This window comes from Mirounga angustirostris, unplaced genomic scaffold, assembly GCF_029215605.1.
Source record: "Mirounga angustirostris isolate CCGP_5_RB_7025 unplaced genomic scaffold, mMirAng1.0.hap1 SCAF_4, whole genome shotgun sequence".
In the NCBI taxonomy this organism is placed as follows: Eukaryota; Metazoa; Chordata; class Mammalia; order Carnivora; family Phocidae; genus Mirounga; species Mirounga angustirostris.
Window position 1 is genome coordinate 116413336 of NW_026991712.1, and position 23517 is coordinate 116436852.

The following is a 23517-nucleotide window of genomic DNA, read 5'->3' on the forward strand; positions in this document are numbered from 1 at the left end:
TTTTAGTGTTTGAACATCTTTGTGCATGATAAAAATTTTGAAAATTTTAAAAAACCCTCACATTTCTAGAAGTAATACCTATTATATTAGGCATCAGGCACATGAGGCTTATCTAATATTCTGGGCATTTCATCCCATTTCCAAGAGTCCAAGTCAGATCTGGCCATACATTTCATTGAATCCTCCATTCTTCCTAGTCTGGCAGAATATGTCATATAATTTCTAAACAAATATTTGTCAAACCTTGCTTAGGTTAGGAAAATGTCATTTTCTCTCAATGTTTCCAAAAGTGAGGCCACAAGCTAGATTTAATGAACCTCCACCACATTATGCTGAGAAGCCAGACACAAGAGACCACATATTATATGATTCCATTTACATGAAAAGTCCAGAAAAGTGATTCCTGGGGCTGGAAGTGGAATTCACATTAACTGTCCATGGGCATGAGTGGGCTCTTTTTTTTTTTTTTTTTTTTAAGATTTTCTTTAGGGGCACCTGGGTGGCTCAGTCGGTTAAGCGACTGCCTTCGGCTCAGGTCATGATCCTGGAGTCCCGGGATCGAGTCCCGCATCGGGCTCCCTGCTCGGCAGGGAGTCTGCTTCTCCCTCTGACCCTCCCCCCTCTCATGGTCTCTATCTCATTCTCTCAAATAAATAAATAAATAAAATCTTAAAAAAAAAAAGATTTTATTTATTTATTTGAGAGTGAAGAGACAGAGATTGGGAGAGAGAGAGTACAAGTGGGGAGGAGAGGGAGAAGCAGGCTCCTCACTGAGCAGGGAGCCTGATGTGGGGCTTGATCTCAGGACCCTGGAATCATGAGTTGAGCTGAAGGCAGATGCTTAACCTACTGAGCCACCCAGCACCCCTGGGCATGAGTGCTCTTACTGGGATGACGGAAATGTGCTAAAACTGGATTAGGGATGTATGCACAACTTGGTAAAATTACTAAAGGGGTGCCTGGCTGGCTCAATTAGTAGAGCATGTGACTCTTGATCTCGGGGTTGTGGATTCAAGCTCCACATTGGGTGTAGAAATTACTTAAAAATAAAATCTTAAAAAAAAAAAACCCTTTAAATTACTGAAAGTCACTGACTTCTAAACAGGTGAATTCTGTGGTATGTAACACCTCAATAAATAAAAAAAAATATCTAGATGGATCACAGACTTCTCAAAAATTATTAGGTATGTAAAGCATTTTATACTTTAGAAGAACGATAACTAGCACATCAATTTTGATTTCACAGTAGCAATGTGAACTTTTAAAATAAATGTTTAAGTTAAAAAAGATGAATTAATTTAAGTAATTGATATGAATGAATTAGTTTACTTAATTCATTCACATATTGAAGTTAAATAGAAATGAAGATACTGACAAACCAGAAGTTTTGGTAAATGTTAGTCTGGGTCATTGATTCCTACATGATAAAACCCCAACTCTATGTGCGTGCGTGTGCGTGTGTGTGTGTATGTCTGTATGTCTGTGTGTCTGTGTGTCTGTGTGTCTGTGTGTGTGTTGTGTATTTTAATCTCAGGATCAGATGTAAAGATTAAATGGGATAAATGTTGATGAAATGCTATATAAATTGCCTATGCTGTACAAACAAAAGAAAAAAAATGACCTACCTAAATTGTTCTATTTTAATATAAAAGAAATCCTAACTAGGTTATGACAGATAAGAGACCCTCCAGGTGGGGGCAGAAGTAATTTAACAGGTTGCCCAGCTTCTTTCCTCTGGGGTTTCAACTTCTCTGATTTCTTTCTTCTGCAAACATTACTGAATGCCTACCATAAACCATTAGGTGGTAGGTCCTTATTCTTGATCTTCCAGAGGTGTCTAGTTGCCCTCCTCCTCCTCTCCCCCTTTTTCTACCAAGTCAAAGTGCTCTATCTATAAAAACTTCCTGCCCCAATGGGGTGGAGCACCCCCAAGCCCTTTTCTGGTTGCATTTGGCACAGCTGAAATGAACTGGCATTTTTGAAACTTTTCCAGATATTAAGGGAGAACCCCACCTCCCACCCCCGACCAGCCAAAGTACAGTCAAGCAGTCAGTCAAGTTTTTAAATTACAGAATTACAGATTGGAAGACTGGAAAAAGAAAAAAAAAAAAAAAAAAAAAAAAAGCTCTCCCATCTCCAGCTGGATTTCAGATTTCAGTTCCTAAACTTTTGCTTCTTACACCCCTTGTTCTTTCTGAGGAAGCGAGCCTTTCCCACCTTTCAAGAAAACAATGAGGGCTCAGTGGCATTTAGGTGCCAAGCCCAAGTGAACAAAGCAGCCACTATATTCTAAGTCCTCATCCCCATAGAAACCTGGAGCACCCTCTTTCCTCTGATTCCCACAGGGTCAAGGTTGGTTTATTTTCAGCAGATTGGTGGTGGTATTGCTATTATTATTACTATTCTGACGTTAGTTTGGCTAATTAATAAATCTAGGGTCCTTTTGAGGTATCAAACATTCTACTAAGTTCTCTGTACTTCGGCTATCAGCCAAATTTGCAAAGGCCATGGAAAAAAATTAGGATAGGGCCCACAGCTCCCCGCCTCAGGGGTGCAGAGTGCTCTCACGAGGTTTTGTTTCATCTCCTGCCAGTTCTAAAAGGGTATGCAAAGCAGATACTATTTCCCCTTGCACAGAAAGGAGAAGGAATGTGCCTAAGAAGAAACAGCTTGCTAGCTGATGACAGAGTCTGCATTGACACCTGTTCTGGCTGACCTAAGTGAATTTCTCTCTTTATTCCAAATTCCTTAAGTGGAATCGCCCCTCCGGGCAAGTAAGATTTGCGCTCAAACTGGCCTAACTGACAGCAGGCTGGGAGGTGGGTAGTAAACCCTCGGGAATGTGGGCTTTGCCCCCACTACGAAGGCCGGGTTGTCTTTGTATTTTAACTCAGTCCAGTTGAGGGTATCTTTGGTGTAGCCCGTTTGTAGAGTTGCCTTGGGAATTTTCCTAGGTAGTTCTGTTGATTCGCTCAGCAGCAGGGCAAATCACAGAAACGGAATAGGAAAATAAAAAAACGCAAAGCACGTGGCGCACAGAATCTCACTTTTCTTGGCCTTTCTCCCGACCCGTAGCCGCGCCCTATTACGACTGCGTGGGTGGCTCGCCTATAAAAGCCCGTCTTAGCGCGTCTCGTCGCCACGATCTCTTCCTGTTCTTGGTGCGTCTGTTGTGGCTTCTAGCTGGGACCGCAGTGGCCGTGAAGATGGCGTCTACCAGCCGGTTAGTATGTCCGGCCGAGCCGGGCTAGCTAAGGGGCGGGCGGAGAGTGCCAGAGTTGTCAGGCGGCCACCGGGGCTGTCGCGTCGGGCAAAGCGCTCGGGAGGTGCGGGGAGAGGCGGCGGACTGACTGGCCGAGCCGGACAAAGGCACTTCCAGACGGCAGGGCTGTCCGGGGTGTCGCAGGGGGTACCGAGCCGTCGGCGTTACCACTCCAGCGTCCCGGCTTGTTTTCTCACCCAGGCGCTACCCTGTGGGGGCCCCTGTGTCCCCAGCCCCTGGTTTCGCGTCCTTTTTGAGTATTTTAACCGTGTGTTTTCTTGTTAATTTCTTCTACGCTCGTTTTTCCAGCTGTGGCTCAGCCAGCCCACGGTCCTTTCCAAAGAGCGGGAAAGGGTTAGTTCCAGGCCCTTATCGATCTGACAGCTAGAAAGTTAGGGACGTCAGCCTGATGGAAACTGATTACCATCCCAGAGGCCTTCTGAAATGGAAGCTAGGGCATTTCCGAAGAGTTGATAAGTTCCCTTCTAAGAGGTTTGTTTTTTTACAAATGTCTTCTGCATACTCCTGAAGAAAATTTTTCCCGCAGAAAATTACTTATATATGCTGGGAAGTCACTCTAATATAGTCTTTAAAATGTGATGTACTCACATCTACAGGAAATGCGTGCAGAGCCCTTAGAGGCAGCCTTTAACCCTGTGATCTGAAAAATGCTTGTAGACCCTAATTATCTCTCTCATTACCACTATGAGGTAGAAATTAGTATTTTTGAATCAGTGTAAACTGAGTCATGCCAGTGTTGACTTTTCCAAGGTTAGTGTTAGAACAAAGTGTAGAATCTCTTATCTATTTCCTGTTATCACACAATCGGCCTCTAGTTAACTCATAATGTATTAAAAGTATCAACTTAATTCTATAGCCTCTGAGAGGTAACTGGCATAATTTCACTGAACTTATGATCTCTGGAATTGAGTTCCCAATGAAAGCCATTATCACAAAATAGCAAACTGAAGAAGTCCAGGTCCTTTTGTGTTAACTCCTAAGACTTACTGCTTTATGTTACTGTACTTAAAAAAAAAAAAAAAAAGGTGTTGGTGGAGGCGGCATTAGGTAAAACAACTTGGAAACAACTCTTAAAGCCAATGACACTCTTGTTTACTGATTGTAATTCTGTGATTGAATGCTCAATCATTCTATCTGGGTGTGGCTCTTTTGGGAAAGGCTTCCTTGTAGGTAAGTGGAAAACTTCAGCTACCCAAAGACACCTAAATACGACTTACGTTCTCTTACGGCAGTAGATCTGGAAGGTCAGTGTGGTCATATTTGGGCATAGCTTTTCCGTATAATAGGACAGGAAATTGTGTTTGTAAGAAAAATTTGCAGCAGTTAAATATAGTAAGTTCATGTGATAGATTCTTTACCAAAAGAATACACTTTCCTTTGTGTGCCTTTATTTTCTTCATTTGTTAAAAAATAATCTTTGAAATAAATTTTTTCTGGACACGTCCAGGTCTTAAATATATGTGTCATTGCAGTTGTCCATCTCGAGTTTTTCTACCAGTGAGAACAAAGGTAAATGTTAGTATTTCTGCCTTTAGCTTTTTTCCCCCTGAGGAAGATGCAGTATACTAGGTTATCAAACTGCCCGGTGTTTTAACAGAGAAAAGCACAAATGTTGTCAGTTCAAATCTAAACTCCACCACTATTCTGTGATTTTAGGCTAATCATTTTCTGAGCTTAATCTTTAGAAGGGAAATAACCCTTATTTTGCAGGTCTGCTTTGAAGATTAATAATATATATGTAGCACTAGATACACAGTAGGCACCCAATGAGTGATAGCTATAAAGTGAGATTTGGATTTATCTGGCTCCTTGGGGACTCTAAATTGTTTTAATGTCATTGGTGGTTGTTTACTTCATTCTTTCCCTTTCATTTCTCTCCCTTACTTCCCCCACTACCCTACTCTTGCGGTTCCTCTTTTGTATTACTCCTGTGGGTATTCTGATTAAAGTTGACTTACTTTATTGTGATTTATTTTATTTTGGATAGGTAACACACACAAATAGTGCAAAAACAAGAAGAAAAGTGAAAAGCAGTTTTTTTCTTCCCTAGCTCTCAGCCATCTAATTCTCCCCCAAAGCAGCCATTGTAACCTGTTTCTTCGTGTTTTCCTAATGATTCTGTGGTTTAACAAGCATGGTTAACAAACAGTGCTAACCTTTCTTCTTCCCCCAAAGTCTGTTGTAAACACTGTTTGCTACCTTGCTTTTTACCTTTTTCGTGAAGTTAGCACACACATTTTAAGTGCACAGTTCAGTTACAAAATGAGCACACACACATAGCTACCACCCAGGTCAAGAAATTAAATACCACTGGCATCCTGGAAGCCTCATTGTGACCTCAGCCATTACCCCCTTTCAAAGATAACCACATCCCAACTTCTAACACGATAGGTTTGTTTTGCCCACTTTAAAGTTTATATAAATGGCCTGTGGTTTCCTCTATGTTTAGTTTCTTTTGATAGCATTTTGAGAGTTATCTTTTTTACTGAGTATAACTGTAATTCATATTTTTTTCCATTTTTATATAAAATCCCTAGGGGCACCTAGGTGGCTCAGTCAGTTAAGCATTGAACTCTTGGTTTTGGCTCAGGTCATGATCTTCTCCCTTGTGGGATCGAGCCCTGTGTCGGGCTCTGTGCTCAATGTGGAGTCTGCTTCAGATTCTCTCTCCCTCTCCCCCACACTTTTTCTCTCCTTTCTCAAATAAAATCTTTAAAAATCCCTAACTTACTCTTTTTACTTAGCGTATCTTTGAGATGTTTACATATCATTTATATACATGCACAAGATACTTTTTAATAGTGCAAAATATATTAGTCCTTATCTTTGTATGCTGTGTGCCATATGGCTGCCTCTTGGTAATTACTTTTATTCTGCTAAGAATTTCCTTTATTGCAACATAGTTTTTCATAATGTATACTAATTTCTTAATTTATTTGTCATAAGGTATTAAAATATTTTCCTAATAGGAATTTATGGAGTAAGTGTGACTATAAAACAAACCTCTATTCCTCCATTTTCCCAATGAAAAGATCCAAGACATGTTTTGGTTAATTTGAATATATACATTTTGGGAATGTGGGTTATTAGTTTTTCAGTGGGAATCACCTATGTTGAGAGTTAACATTCTGAATTATATTTGTTGACATTAGAAAATTTATCCAAAACCACAAATACCTGCTTACTTACTGTAAGAATGGTTAATGATGTCTTTTAAATGTATATTTGTGGGGGTTTTTTGTTTTTGTTTTGTTTCTTAAAGATTTTATTTATTAGCACATGTATATGAGAGTGAGACAGTGAGAGAGAGAGAGAGAATGAGAGCAGGGGGAGGGGGAGAGGGAGACAGAGACTGAAACGAGGGGCTCCATGCCAATACCCTGGGATCATGACCTGAGCCGAAGGCAGACACGTAACGGACTGAGCCACCCAGGCACCCCTAGATATATATTTGTGATGGCCATAACAACCTTGTGCTGTAGTATTTCAAGTGAACTTTTAAAGAGGGCTTATTTTCTATGATACCAAACACTTATGATTGTGAGGGAAATAATTACTAAATCTATGTTAAATATCTTTGTTGCTCTTTATTTAATTTTAATTTTAATTTTTTTAAAGTAAGCCCCCAATGTGGGGCTTGAACTCACAACCCTGAGATCAAGAGTCAGGTGCTCTCCCCACTGAGCCAGCAAGGCACCCCTCTTTGTTGCTTTTGTAAAACTGATTTTTTTGTGTCATTTAAGATTGAGTTGTCTTCCCCAAACTGCTTTATTTTCAAAATAGAATAATTGAGCAAATTAGTACTATCACAAATAAATTAAAAAGTAGCTTTTGAAACCATTTCTTGAATGGTAGCAAATTCATTTTTTGGACTAAATGAAATTCTCAGGTCTTAAGTTCAGCAGAGACACATCTACCACCCTCCTCTCTCTACCTGTTAGGTTCGGTGTACTATTCTAAATCTATTACTAAAATATCCAGCAAGTAGGAAAAAAAAAAAAAAAAAAACAGACTTGAAATTTATTCTCTAACCAGAGAAATAAGTGGTAGGTCACACAACCAGATGATTATATGTAAATGTCACAGGTTATTATGGTAGCTACTCATGTCTAAGCTAATCAAGATTTTAAAAAATCTTAGTAGCCTACTTGTTAAGAGGTAGCCTACCTGTTAAGAGAAAAAAGACTGGCTTTCCATTTAGGTTTTTAAAGCCTTCCATGTCTGCAAACCTAACTGTTCTCAGAAAAAACAATTCTAATGGAATCTGTTAATTACTAGCTGGAATTAAAAGTTACCTAACTGGTTTACTTTCAAGATTTAGCTTAAGTGTACTATATATGTACAGTATTGGGAAAGTGTTCAAAATCTTTCTTTACCCCTCTTCCCCCCAAAAGACTACTTTGTTACATATTGGTTGGGAGAATATAAAAAGTTCTTTTTTTTTTTTTTTTTTCCCCATTTAGCTTGGATGCTCTTCCAAGAGTCACGTGTCCAAACCATCCAGATGCGATTTTAGTGGAGGACTACAGAGCTGGTGATATGATCTGTCCAGAATGTGGCCTGGTTGTAGGTGAGCAGTTATTATGGTTTTAATTGAAATCACTATTTTGGGTACTTTGCTTTTGTATATTTCCCAGAGTTTCTTTTAATGAATACATTTTGATTTTTTTCCCTGCAGCTAATTATTTATACAACTAACAAACAAGAAGAATTAGGAAAAAAAAACAAGAGTAAAGTCAGAGATACCATATTTTATTGTCTATACAAATGTATATATTTCATAATGTGGGGTATGAAGGAACATTTAAAATTAAGACAACCAATCCAAAAGAAAAGGCCCTCAGTCCTTAGTCTTCGGAGTCCTTAGTCTTTTTTTTTTTTTTTTTAAGATTTTATTTACTTGAGAGAGAGCGAGAGAGAGCGCTCGAGTGAGCACAGAGAGAGAGGGAAAAGCAGACTCCCCAGAGCAGAGAGCCCAATGCAGGGCTTGATGATCTCAGGACCCCAGATCATGACCTCAGCCAAAGGCAGATGCTTCACTGACTGAGCCACCCAGGCATCCCTCCTGAGTCCTTAATCTTAAATATTTGATGGGGGTGCTGGGGTGGTGGTGGTGAAACTTGTGTATATGAAATAATGAATAAGGTGTGCCTGGATGGCTCAGTCAGTTAAGCATTCGACTCTTGGTTTTGGCTGAGGTCATGATCTCAGGGTTGTGGGATCCAGCCCCACATTAGGCTCTGTGCTCAGCGTGGAGTGTGCTTGAGATTCTCTCTCCCTATCCCTCCTCCTCTGCCCCCTCTCCCTCTCTCTGTCACTCTCAAAATACTAAGTCTTTAAAAAAAAAAAAAAATGAGTAGATTTAATCTAACTTTTGTGGCTTTTAGATATTTAAACAAGATTTGTTTTAGGGTAATAAAGGTATATCTGTACTGAGTCTCATCCAAGGCCTTTCAGTTAACAGAGCCAATCACTTATATAGAATGATTTATTTATGAATTTCTGGTATAAAATTGTTGTCAAAAATACTGCTTAAAATTTTCATTTTGTTCCTACTTGCTCACTTATCCAGATATGTAGCCAAATTTTGAATAGAGATGGTCTGTTCAAAAATTATTCTTATGGTGGGGTTGCAGCTAGTACCTGAAAAAAGGAGTAATACTTAGCCATTTGAAATACTTAGAAATGAAAGTGCTAGTAGGATTATGGGATGTATAACAGAAACATTGGTGGTGATATATTATGGAATTGTCTTACTTGGAGACATCTGTAATATTCATCCAAGTAGGCTGCTCACCTCAGACCTCCAGTGGGAGTTTTAAATCATAGAGAGTCACTAATAGGAACTAAAATCCACTTAAAATTAATTGAATTCTACTCAGTAAGCAATATTAATAGCTTATATATGCTGGGCACTGTTTTAAATGATTTACATATTCACTCAGTTTATGCTCAGAGAAACCTTTGAGGTGAGTACTAATATTATGTTCATGTTAGAGATGAGAAACTGAAGTTCAGTGTGGCAGTGAAGCTCCACTGTCTACATGGAGTCAAATTTCTATCCTAGATTGCCTTTCATAGTAAAATGAGTTCAATGTGAGATAGGCATACTATGACCCACCACCTATTTTATATTTGACCTGCCTGCTAAGAATGGCTTTTACATGTTTAAGTGGTTGAAGAAAATCCAAAGAATAGTAACATTTGGGGACATATGAAAATAATATCAAATTCAGATTTCAGTATCCATACATAAAGTTTTATTGGACACAGCCACACTTGCTTGGTATCTGTTGTCTATGACTGCTTTCGCACTGTGACACCAGGATTTAGTAGTTGCAGCAGAAACCAGATGTGGTGTTCTCATCACGTCATACTGCTGCCCAGTGCACTATAAATCCCAGTAATGCAGTTACAACTCCTCAGCATCTTGAGTACAAAGCCTGTCTCCATACTGCAACATTTTGTTACCATTGCATACCCATTGCGTGAAAAAGAAAAAAGGCAACTTTGAATGTCATGCTTTTAAGGTACAGTGGAGTGTGGGTTATTTTGTTATTGAATTAGATGGCAAAGCACTGTATTTATTATGCAGTGATACTATAGCTCTGCTAAAAGAATACAGTAACCTTTGACATTACCAGATAAACACTCATCATGCCAACTCAGTAAAAACAATGATCAGAAAATTTAGAAAATGTAAAGTGGGACATCTCATCATAGCAGAATTTCTTCACCAACATCAAAGAATAAAAATAAGGCTGCAGTTAAAGTAAGTTTCTGAGTGGCTTATTTGTAGCCCATGCAGGGAAAGCCATTTACCAATGATGAGTCAATTAATTCATGCTTGATTGTGGTAGCTGAAGAAATATGTCCAGAAAAAATAAACTTATTTAAGACGATTAGCCTCTCTGCAAAAACAGTTGCTTGAAGAGTTAAGGACTTTGGGAGCAACATTAATAGTTAAAAGTCCAGGCAAATTTCAAGTATTTTTCCTGGACTCTTGATAACTAGCTAGATGTTACTGAGTTGTTTATTCAAGGTGTCAGTGCAGAGTTTTTAAGAGTTTGAATCATCTGCATGGAACAACTACAGGAGAAACTATTTTTAAAGAGTTACAAAAATGCTAATTCAGTACAACCTGAAGGGGAATCTGCTAAGATGTGTTACAACTGATCCTGGAAAAATGCATGTGGAAGAAGACTTAGTAGGAGAAATTTACAAAGATTGTGAAAATGTACGATTTTTAAAGCCTGTAATTCTTTGTTGTATTCATCAGCAGATACATTGTAGAAAAGGTTTGAATCTCTCACATAACTGATCAGTAACAGTATCAGTAGTGAACTTCATTCACTCTCATGGACTTAACTGTCATCACTTCAGTGAATCATTGTCAGAAACAGAAGCTGAATATCTCGACTTGCCTACCACACAGTAATTTGATAGCTTAGCAGTAGCGAAGTTTTCTTGTAATTGTTTTTGAGCTCAGAGCCAAGTTGAAATTTTTCTGAATCCAGTACTGCCTTCAGCCACGGCTATTGAACACCGAATGGCTTTAGAAATTAGCTTTTGCTGTAGACTTGCTAATATTAATTAATTCAGCCTAGAATTGTAAGGCAAAACAGTGCCTATATGTTAAAATGGCACTTTAGTAAACTCAGTTTCACAACAACTAACATTTGAATCACAAACAATGTCAAATTACTTTAATGTATTGTATATACTTTCATTGCTGTCAGAAGTTAAAACAGGAACTAGGATCTTCATTCCCACACAGATCTGCAGCAAGTATATTTTCCAGACTCAAACTATATTTTAATCAGTGTTTTTCAGACCTGGATGCAAAGGAAATTTTCACATTTCAGAATCCGTTTAACTCTGCAATTAAGGAGCTCCCACCTAACCTTCAATTGGGAGTGATTAATCTACAATGTAATGACATGTTAAAAGGCAAAATATCAGAAGAATGTAATAAAATTCTATAAATGCCTTTCAAGCAATGAATATGCTCAATTAAAATCATATGCTTGCAGATTAATATCAGTATTTGGCAGTACTTATCTGTGTGTGCAAAAGACTTTTTTAAAAATGAAATACATAAAATCCTGTTAATACAGCATTGACAGATGTACATTTGTAATTGATTTTGATGATAGAGAACGCTAACTGAATTCCAATTAAGTGAAATACTATCACCCCGAAAAAGAATTCTATTCTTTCTCAGTAGTAGATATGTATTATAACAAACTATTATATTTTAATTTTTAATTTTAATTTCATCAATAAAAAATTAGTGGAGTTTTCCTCTTTATGTAAGTGCCACAGTTTAGGCTCTTGACCCACAAAACCTAAAATATTTACTATATGGCCCTTTACAGAAAATGTTTGCCGATTAAGTTAAATGAGAGCATTTTAATTCCACAGTATTAAGATCAAACTGATAGTATGTCAGAGTGAGGCAGAGACAGAAGACTGAAGATCATTTCAGCTTCTTGGCTCTCCTAAATGTAGTCATTTAAAATAGTGCAGAAATTTTGCATCAGCCCTTCCATCAGCTTTACTTCTACTTCAGACTAGCAAGATAGTTGTGTAAGATGAACCAACTGGAGAAGGAAGATCTAATTCACAAGGCTTACATGCTTTTTTGTGGTTGGAATCCCTAATTTTTACTTGCATTTTTCTGCTTATATCAAACCAAAGGAAGTTAATTTTCTTTTAGTTTGCTTTATTTACTTATTAGTCTTGAACACCAGCATTGGAACTACTATATTTTATGCTAACTAAAGCAATTAGCCTAATTGTGAGGCTTGAAAATTAAAAAATATAATCTGATTAAACTTCCTTTCTATATACAGAAATATCTTTTTGTGATAATTGGTTTTTCTGACATGAAATGTAACACCTGTGGTTTTTTTTTTTTTAAAGATTTTATTTATTTATTTGACAGAGAGAGAGGGAGAGCACAAGTAGGCAGAGAGGCAAGCAGAGGGTGAGGGAGAAGCAGACTCCCCGCTGAGCAGGGAGCCTGATGCGGGGCTCGATCCCAGGACCCTGGGATCATGAACTGAGCCAAAGGCAGACGCCTAATGACTGAGCCATCCAGGCGCCCAGTAACACCTGTTTTAAAATAGACAGTAGCTTCATTCACATATTTGTGGTTCAGTGTGTAACTTAACCTGCAGTGTGTCCTGCAAGTGAACAATCTATTCCGTGAGTGTGGGCAGGCAAGAGTCTGCTAATAAAGTTCCATTTTGCTGAAGAGATCATCAAATTATGTTGAAAAGAGCTTAAATGAACATGACAGTCTGTGAGTCTAAATTTTAAAAATACATGTGCATGTGTATATATATACACAAACACCTATATTGCTGTCATAGATTGATCATAAATTGAGATTGTATTATATATTTAATTGGCTTTGCATCAACTTGTTGGTTTAAAGGCATATGCTCTCTGTTGCCAGCTCAGTTCTGCCTTTATCTCTTATGCTATGGAGACAGGGAAGAAATTAGTCTGGGCCAATATTCTGCAGTCCACTAAGGGCATAAAATTTGTGGCTTTTTTCACATTTGAGATATTGATGTTCATAATAGAGATTTAAATTCACGTGTCATCATGTGCTTCCTAATAAATAATCTTGGTTTGAATGTGCTTGCCGTAACATTTTACCTTCTATGAAACTTTTCAGATTATACCATTTTATTGAATAAGCTTTTTCAGTAGCTTCTGATTTAAATAATCAGACAACTTTAGAAACTGGAACTCTTAGAATTGGTTTTCTTGACAACTATATACTTAATATTTAATTTGTGCTTAAACTTAGGGCAGCCTGTTGTCACTAACTCCTCTTAATTTCCAGCTCAACACTAGATACTGCTTAGTTGTTATCTTCAGAGCCATATATTACCCCTCTCAACAGAGCCCATGACTACCACCTTTTTTAGTGAAATAATTTCATAATACAAAAAAAAAACTTACATGATTATAAACTGCCTTTTCTTCAGTCTCTAATAACACTCTTCTCGTTGTCCTTCAAGCCTTCATTCATAGGATTCTTGAGGCCCACCACTCAGTCTCAAAACCAGTGCCTAAAGTGTTTTAGGTTTTTCTTAAACAACATCATACTTTCAGGAACCAGTTTCTGTTTCAATTACATGACAAACTACTTGAGAACTTAACGGTTTATACCAGCCATTTTAGTTGATTATGATTTTATGGGTCAAGCTGGACCTGGAGGATCCACTTCCATGATGGCTTTTTCTTTTTCTTTCTTTTCTTTTCTTTTCTTTTCTTTTTTTTTTTTTTAAGATTGTATTTATTTATTTGACAGAGAGAACACAAGCAGGGGGAGCATCAGAGGGAGAGGGAGAAGCAGGGTCTCTCTGCCAGGTAGGGAGCCTAATGCGGGGCTCAGTCCCAGGCCCCTGGGATTATGACCTGAGCCAAAGGCAGACACTTAACCGAGCCACCCAGGCGCCCGCTCCCCACATGATGGCTTTCTCTCCTACGTTTCTGCCTCTTCTCTGCCCTTTGGCCTCTCCATACAGATGTGCCATGCTCTAGAGTTTCGCCATAATTGTCTCAGGGTAGTCATATTTCATACATGGTGGTTGATTTCCAAAAGAAATACCCCAAGAGCATGTGTTTCAAGAGCGTGGAAGCTGGACTCAGGTAGTTAAGGACAATGCCTGGAATAGGATCACTTCTGCATTCTATTAGAACAGTCATAGGGCCCACCTAGACTGGAAGGGGTGGAGAGATAGGTACCCCCTCAGTGTGAGATAGATAAGGTCATGTTTCTGAAGAACATATTGATGAGAGATATTATTGCTGCCATCTTTGGAAAATACAGTTTGTCAAACATTCAGTGTCTTAATTTTTTCCCCCATATTTAAGTGGTTGTGTGATACTTAGTTTCATCTGTAACTTGGGTTGTTCCCAATATTTTGTGGCTATTTTTGATACTATTTAACGTGTAATAACTGTCTAATTGACTAGGAAAAGTCAATTTTATTTTTTATTTGAATTACAGGATTTTTATTTTAAACATGGAAAGTGTTATGAGTTGTCACTGGCTATTTAATCTTACCAGTGATCCTTAGGATATTGGTAGTGATCTCAAAATAAGGCCAATATTTAAAGCAAAGCTTTGTCATTTCTGCCATGAAACTATTGGCTCTGACAGCACTGTTTTGTGGGGTTTTTCCCCCCAAATCCTAATTGTGATTGTGTCACTGTAAAAATTGAGCACTAGGTGGCAGTGTAATCATATTTAGATTATCAATTTGTTCATAAATTTGACCTTGTACATTGTTTATAGTCAGCAAAGTATTAGGTTAGCAAGCTGCTGTAATAGTTGTTGAAACACAAAATTGGTTATGACTTTTATAAATTAGGATTTCAAATAACGTGGTGTTTAGATCTAGTGGTATCATTTCTAGTTAAAGCTACTTCTTATGTGCCATTTAAAACTGAAGTCTTTCATTGTTCTTAAAAGGAGTATAAGGAAAATACCAGAAAATAGTATAGGTGGATTTGAATGAGAAAAATGAGCCAATTTGACCTCTCCTTCTTAAAGTCTTTCTGGATATTGTTTATACCAGTGCATCTAAAGCATGAATGTGCATTAAGAATCAGCTGTTTAAAGATTCCAGACCCCATTTCTAGAAATTCTAGCTCAGGTCATACATCGGTAACATTAAGAAACACAAATCTGTACTATTAACTTTACAATTTACCAGATTTTTTTGAGATCTTCTGTACTTTTAGAGTTTTCATCTTTGTTTTCATGTTTTCCATGTCTCCAGACTGCAAATTCTTGTAGGGCAGATGTCTTACGTGTATCCATAGTTCCTAGTATAACTAGTGGCCTTCGAATCCAGGCTTGGCTCTACTAGTTAATGAGCTATGGAACTATAACCAAGTTACACAATTTCTCCAAGCTTAACTTTCTTCATGTGTAAAATAAGTCGTGACTCCCCCTCCCCCACCTCCAAAACAGGCAGCAGGTACCATACATCTCAGAATTGTTAGGAATTGTTAAAAATCAAATGAGATAATGTATAAAACGTATAGTATGAAATTTCAGTGATACATATTTTGGGGGTACAAGTACTCCTTTTTTCTTAACCTCGTAGAAAAAGGTTATTCTAAGTCTGAGCTGCCGTTCATCATAGCAAGTCAGTTGCAAGATATGTTTGAGTGGGTCTAGCATATGGAGTGCTCTCCAACTGTAGCATTTTAAAGATTGCCAGATTACCATCTTTAAATCTGCATTATAGTGTTTCCTAAAGGAAAAAATTCAGGAATATTCACTTTCAAATTCTTGCTTTGGCACCTCTTCTAAGGCCTCAGAGACAGCCTTCTTACCTAGTTTAGAATTTTTAATTTAGATGCTACTTAAGCAACAGAGAATTACTAACTTTACTCGGTCAGCACAACCACTCTTGGAGGGAAACTGAGGCTTGGAGTACTTAGGTAATTAGCTCAAGATTTCACATCTAGTAAGTGACAGAGCCACTGAAATCCCAGTCTGTAGGACTTAACAAGCCTGTTTCTGTTAAGGCACTGTGCCAGTCAGGGAGAGGGATAGAAGGATCAGATGCTCTAAGCAAGCTCTGGAGCAGCTCTTCGGCTAGTGTGTGGAAGGGAGGAGGGTGCATTAATACAACACAGCATGGTAAAAGTTCTATTCCAGAGCTTCCAAGTTTGGTGAGAACACGAAGGAAGGAAGCAGTGACTTCCTGGGGAAATTACTGTTGAATTTACATTGAAACAAGATCATTAAGTATGGGTAAGGGTTTATGGAGGGAAGGTCATTCCAAGTGGAGGGAAAAAAAAACGTGCCCCATAGGATAGAGGCCTGCAGGTGTTAGTTTATGAATGACTCAAATTATCGTGACCGAGGTTAGGATGCACCTTCCGTCAGAGCTGCAGTTCCTTAGCTTAGATGTTGTTGCTGCAAACCTACCTGTATCTGAGGAGAAAAGAGCTATATTCAGGTTCTCCGGGATGGAATTTACAAGGCATTTTCCTTTCCAAATGGCTTTCCAAATGGTAACTATACTCTTGACTTGTAGAGTTTTTTGTTTTTTTCAAGTATGTTCATCAGATATCTTTTGAGAATTGTCTCTGATGCAAGCTTTCTGTTAAGAATGTACAGTAACCCTAAAGTCAAGATTCTTTGAAATAGCATAAGGAGGAATGATAGGAAGGGCTAGATGACTGAGGAAGGTGTGGAAGCTAAGGATGCATTTCATTTTCAGCATTAGATTTAACACATATAGTGTGTTGACCTAAACAGTTTTCCAAAGCATCCTAATTTTTTTTTTTAATTAAAAAACTCTGTGCTTAGGGCTTGTCCACCTTGAATAATACATTCTGATTATTGAACTTTTAGACTTGGCGTGTTTTGGAAAATTTTATAGTTTCAAATTAAATGGTTTTAATTAATCTACCTTTTGAAAACAAGTAATTTGAGAATGTTGTTCTAAGACTCCTACTTCTGAATTCTCTACCACTGGTTATATACCAAAATGCTCAAATCACTTTCCGGGAAGATAGCAGAAAGAACTGAAATTTAGGGTGATTCCTCTTAATACTCTTTTTAAAAATTCCTTTATGAATTTACAATAAGAAACAAAAACATTCTGGGGCGCCTGGGTGGCTCAGTTGGTTAAGTGACTGCCTTCGGCTCAGGTCATGATCCTGGAGTCCCGGGATCGAGTCCCGCATCGGGCTCCCTGCTCGGCACGGAGTCTGCTTCTCCCTCTGACCCTCCTCCCTCTCATGCTCTCTGTCTCTCATTCTCTCTCTCTCAAAAAAAAAAAAAAAAAAAAATCTTTAAAAAAAAAAAAAGAAAGAAACAAAAACATTCTGAGTCTAGGTCAGGCCTAGAAGATCAGACTCTCTAGGGTTGGCTTTCTGGCTGCTTTTGGTATGTTGCAGTTTTCCCCTGCACTGTTTAGATTGTTACCATAAGCCATTCTGGTTTTAATAGTGTACTACAAAATAACTCTGGCTGGATTTATATTTATAGCTTGCATGGTAAAGAGGTTAGATATTTGTCTGTCTTGGTGTACTATTTCCTTTAGACTATAAGGCAAAGTGCCTTGGTTCTACAGGACATTCTTTCTCATCTCCTTTCTCTCCTACCCCATTATTCCTTGTAGTGGTAGAGGCCACTGGTTGTTGCCTGATTTCTCTTACCTTACTCTTGGTTTAGTAGTAGAATCCCCACATTGTAACTGGGTGTGTGGCTGCCCAACTGGATTGTATTGGCAGCTAGGTATGACCATGTGACCTAACCAGTGGGTTGTAAGTAGAATAGATATGTGCAACTCTAGATCCTGCCACAAGGGATATACCTTCCCTTTTTCTCCTTCCTACTGGCTAGAATACAGACATGGTAAAGGGAACCACCAACAGGCATCTAATGCTGCAAACCCTAGTCATGATAAAGGTGGCTTATTAAAAAGATAGGAGGAGCCTGGGTCACATTAGTCCAGGACTGTTAACGGTGGACTGTTAATGTGAAAAACTTCTATCTTGTTTTTGCTACTATTATTTTTGTTTTAATTACAAACCTATATCCTTCCTAATAGGTTTCTAGAGTCGTCTTGGGAATTTATTTTATTTGGGTCATCTGTTAACTGCCAGGGACTTTCGGGTACCTGGAGAGACTGAGAATTCCTGGTGGCGGTGGATTGGAAGGTTTCTGACATGACTGCCCCACCGTACATGGATTTGATAGTTTTTTGGTACAGGATGGATAAGCAGAAAAGTCAGCGGAGGCTTATGAATAAAAACTACAATGAAGAAGAACAGTGATCCAGTGGACTTAACAAAATTCTGCCCCTGATATAGTTTACTAGAAGGTTAGAAAATAACTGATTTTTTGTAATCAGTGAAATAAAGCTTCAGTAATATTTCTATTAAATGTTTCAGAAAGAAATAAGGTAGCACAAGGAGACAAACACAGTAAAACGGTTATAGATAATAATTAGCTGACTTAACATTCTAGAAAACTGAATCAGTAAAGTGAAGAAGAAGTCTGAATATAAAGAGTGAATGAGAAAGTGGTAAAGACAAGATAGCCATTATGGTACTACTTGAAGATCCAAGGGAATATGATAAAATATTAAAGATACAACAGAAGGGAATGTTATATTTGTGGCAGAAGACACTCAGGATTGCAAATCAAGAATCCCTCACACCAGTGGGAGTGTATCTTTTAAACATTTAAAAAATGTCCTTAGTAAAGACTTGCAAAGAACCAACCGCTAAAGTTAACTGATTCCTCGGTTTGTTGTGTGACAGAAAAAGGAAGTCCTAGAACAATCTTTTTTTATGAATGTATACATAAATCCCACAAAAGTGAGAGCTTAATTCTATTTGCTGATTGTTATGTGCAACAGCATTGATGACTGTTTGCTGATATTTCTGGTTCTTCTTTGAGCCACATGGTATGTTTATGCTTTTCCACCCCCTTTGAAGTTACGCATCACTCCCTGACTGGCTGTGGCCAAGGGCATGTGAGAGGAAATGCTACTAAACTGTTAAGTCAGTGCATAACTTACCACCTTCTCTTACCCCTCTAGCATGTCTCAAGTGGTAGGAATTCTATCCTCTTGAATGAGGATGGCATAGAAAGCTGTCCTATCCCTATGTAGACATGTGGTATAAGAAAGAAATCTTCGTTTTAAGCCACTGACCTGAAATTACTACTCCAGAATAAATTTATCTTAACACATAAGTGCTAGAAGAATAATAGCCCACAAACAACTGTGGCTAGCTTTTATAATGTAAGAGGATAGTATTGTAAGAAACACTATGGTTTGCTAAGATGACAGACGTTTAATGAACTCAACACACTCCTAATATAAGATACTCTGCATTAGAATAGAATGATGCTTTAATAGATAACTATTTCGGTTCACCTGTTACTTTTATGCATAATGTTGAAATATTGGAGACATTTCTGTTTTAAATCAAAGGCATTGTTTTGAGAGTTTTGACAAGCGCTGTAGATATAAAATAGAAATGGAAGTTAAGCATTGGAAGAGGAACAAGTTCTTTGCTACTGATGGGATTCTATATCTAGAATATTCAGATCAAATTTTAAAAATTAATAGTCTATTAAAAGTGGCTGAATATAAGCATATAAAATATTATAGCAATTACTAGTTAGAAAATGGGATTTTTAACAGAAAAAAAATTAGATCTAGTCATAAATGTGACATACATACAATCTGAAAGAAGAGCTTGAGAAAGAGTATATTCCCTTGTCCAAGAAGATTGATAATTGTTCTTCCGTCCCCAAAATAATGGATAGGCTTGGTGCAGCTTAATTCAAAATCAGCAGTATTTTGGTGGGAGTGCATTTTTATTTGTAATGTACTGAGGTATACTTGCAGTATAACGTACGGATCCCAGATGTACAGTTTGCATCCTGACACTGCATATACTGGTGTAATCAACACTGATCAAGATGTTTAGACCATTTCCTTCCATTCTCAGAAGTTCCCTTATGTTTCTTTCTAGTCCGTCACCTCTGTCCCCCAACCCAGCAGCAACCACTGTAGTGATTTCTGTCTTCATAGATTATTTTGCCTGTTTTTGAACTTCCTATAATCAGAATCATATAGTATGGTTTTTTAGTCACTGACATTCTGGGGGCTCAGAATAGTGTTTTAGAATGCATTTACATTACTGCATGTGTCATTAGTTTGTTTGCTGAGGGATATCCCATTGTATACATTTTCCTATTAATGGACATTGGGTTGTTCCCAGGTTTTAGTAACGTGAGTAATGCTGCTATGAACATTGTTGTAGGAGACTTTTGTAGGTAAATATTTAAGAGTGGAAATGCCAAATCATGAGGTAGGTGCCAAAGTAGTTGGTGTGATTGGTTTTGGCAGTTACTCTCAAGTTGTCCTTGAAAAATAAAGAGATGAAACTTACTCTGTTTAGAATATGGTAAAAATCTTAGTTCATTCTTTTTTTTTTTTTTTTTTTAAGATTTTATTTATTTATTTGACAGAGAGCACAAGTAGGCAGAGTGGTAGACAGAGGGAGAAGGAGAAGCAGGCTCCCTGCTGTGGGGCTCGATCCCAGGATCCTGGGATCATGACCTGAGCCGAAGGCAGATGCTTAACGACTGAGCCACCCAGGCGCCCCAGTTCATTCTCTTTAGACACCGCTCTAATATATGGATTGAGAACTGTACATGTGTGGAATATAGAATATACATATTGAGGGCGTTTACTTTTTTGGCTGAGGAACCTGATCGAAGTGGTAGCAGTCACATTCTAGATGGAGGAACAGTGTTCTGTATATTATGGTAGTGGTATTATTTTTGGCTATTATAAATTTTCCTGTATAGACTTTCTATCTGGTGTTCATTTTACAAAAATCAGTGTTTGGTTAAGAACGAACTGGTAAAAGTTGGTCTGCTCCTGTTTCTAGAACATGAAAGGATATGGGAGGTTTTGTATGTGTGTGCGTGTTTGTGTGCATGTGTTTATCGGCAGGCTGCTGCTTTGCCAGAGGTTGATTATACCTAAACATTATGGCTGCCTTGTGCAGTTACTCTTGAAAAGATTATGTATTGCAGTTTTCTTCCAGAGCAACTTTTAAAATGCTGCCTCATTTAGGTTTTCTTCAGATGAAAATCCTTTATGCACTCTATTTTTCTGAATGGTCTGCCCTGTTGTTACTCATGCACTTCATCTGATGGTCCAGTTATAGTTTCATGATATGCTATTTGAGTTATTTTGGAAATTTTATTTCTTATAAATGCTATGTTTTGAGCAGTAAAATGTAAAAAGAGGGAATGGCTCTTAGCACAAATCACAGATTATTGAATGAGTCATGTAGATTGTTCCCACGTATGTGGAAAATTACATCACTACCAAGTTCTGGCTTTTCTATTTATACTATCCTAGGCCAGCTTCCCCCTAGCCCCCTTTTTCCCCTAATCCGTCTTTCTTTTTAAAGGCATTACAAAGCAACCAATAAAAGAAACTCATGGTAGGTTATTTTGGGGGCCAAAAGGAAAATGCTATGAAATAAAGTCAAGCAAGATGCTTCATCTTTAGATTTCTAGAGAGACTTAAAAGTTGTGAGCGTACCTCCCTACCTTTTCATTTATGCTGTTCTCTTAATACCTTCTTTAAAATATTACAAATTAATGATGACATTTGATTTTTTTTTTTTGAACTTAGAATTTAGCAAGTAACTCCAAATATGAAGGCCATAGTTTTTTGTTTTGCGCATGTTCTCTGACTAGGAAAGTTAGATTCACATTTTTCCCTTTGAAAACATAGTGCATGGGGCACCTGGGTGGCTCAGTCAGTTAAGCATCTGACTCTTGATTTCAACTCACATCATGATCTCAGGATTGTGGGATCCACTGCATCTGGCTCCAGCTCGGCAGGGAGTCTGTCTGAGATTCTCTCTCTCCCTCCCACTCTGCCCCTTCTCTTCTCCCCCGACCTCTCTCCCAACTCGTATGCGCCTTCTCTCTCTTTAAAATAAATAAATAAAATGTTTTTTTTAAAAAAATGAAAACAGGTTCCTGGGTGGCTCATTCAGTTAAGCGTCTGCCTTCAGCTCAGGTCATGATCCCAGGGTCCTGGGCTCCCTGCTCAGTGGGGAGTCTGCTTCTTCCTCTCCCTCTACAGCAACCCCCCACTTGCTCTCTCTCGCTCTTTTCACTTTCTCAAATAAATAATCTTAAAAAAAAAAGAAAACATAGTATATGGAGACATCAGAGTATCACTTTAATTGGTGGATGCTATTAAAGGGGCCAAACTGTTTAAAAATCTTGTTTTGTTGTTGATGATACAGATATGGTGAATGGAGCTTTTCATGGAATGGGCACAATATGATTTAATTTTAGGAAAAAACCTACACATGAATTAAAAAGGCAGAAAATAGGGCACCTGGGTGGCTCAGTTGGTTAACCAACTGCCTTCAGCTCAGGTCATGATCCCGGAGTCCCAGGATCGAGTCCCGCATCAGGCTCCCTGCTTTGCAGGGAGTCTGCTTCTCCCTCTGACCCTACCCCCTCTTGTGCTCTCTCTCTCAAATAAATAAATAAAATCTAAAAAAAAAAAAAGGCAGAAAATATATATACCAAAATATTTACAGTGGTTTTCTCTGGTGTTGAGAATACAGGTAATTTTTTATTTTTTGCTTATATATTTATATTAATATATATATTGGTAGGCAAGCATTAGTATTTTTATAAAAAGGAAGAAAAATCGGTCTCTTTAGTCTCCTTGAGACAAGAGCCTTGTTTAGTTAATATTGCAATAAGACTTCAGTCTATAATTACAGGTTTTGTTACTTTCAGGTAAGTTTTAAAAATCTTAGAACTGCTTCCCAAGTTTAGTGATGTTTGTTTTTATGAGGAGGAAGCAGAGTAATCCATCATGATGGTGCTATCCATTTAACCTTTCTGTCCTTATTTTGGGCCACCTGCTCAACCTCTCATCTACTGAAGTTGCGTTATAAACTGTTCTCCCTGCTTCTGCCTTCCTTGGCCATTCTTACTACATATAGGTATGGCACGTGGGGACCCTACCTCTCATCTCAGTTCCCTTGTGACAGGAACACTTGATAATCCAAGTGATGTCTGGTTACTCCCAAGTGATTGGAGTGTTCAAAGAAAAATAAAGTATTCCAAAACCATCAGGATTGAATGATCCCATTGCACATTTACCTGCTTTCTTAAATATAACACTAGGATTATATTATGATTATTATATTTGGAGTATAAGCATTTTAATTAACTACATAGAAAATAGTTCAGAAGACTTAGCAGAGTCTACATAATTTCCTTCCTTCCTTTTCTCTTTGCTGCCCCTCTGATCAAATACCTGTAGCAGAGTACTCTGCTACTTTCAAAGTCTAATGTGGAGACAAATGTTTTATAACTAGTGCCTCTCCTTATTCCCCTCACCAAAAGGAGCGAAATGTCAGAATATCTGTCCTCTTATTTTCATTTTCATAGCAGCCAATAGCTAATATCAAGCACTCATTTTGAACTTTTTAATCACTTGACCTGCAATGTACCTGTATTCATTTATTTAATCTTTATAGTCTTTAAATTCTACGGTTGTTGGGGAAATTGAAAGTTGAGAAATGACATAATTCGTCCAAGGCTAAGTGGCCAGTGGTAGAGCCCGTGCTCATAACCATTATGTTCATGACTGTCAGTACCAGAACAT

At 38.0% G+C, this 23517-nt stretch overlaps 1 protein-coding gene across 1 annotated transcript in view; it reads left to right on the plus strand.

Moving 5' to 3' along the window:
• Positions 1-3076: 3076 nt before the first annotated feature.
• Positions 3077-23517, plus strand: part of GTF2B (general transcription factor IIB) — a 32293-nt gene continuing 11852 nt past the window's right edge. Inside the window, exons 1-2 of the mRNA XM_064588880.1 lie at positions 3077-3223; positions 7747-7853. Coding sequence (XP_064444950.1) covers positions 3207-3223; positions 7747-7853 — 124 coding nt within the window. The 5' untranslated portion in view covers positions 3077-3206. The remainder of the gene's footprint in view (positions 3224-7746; positions 7854-23517) is intronic.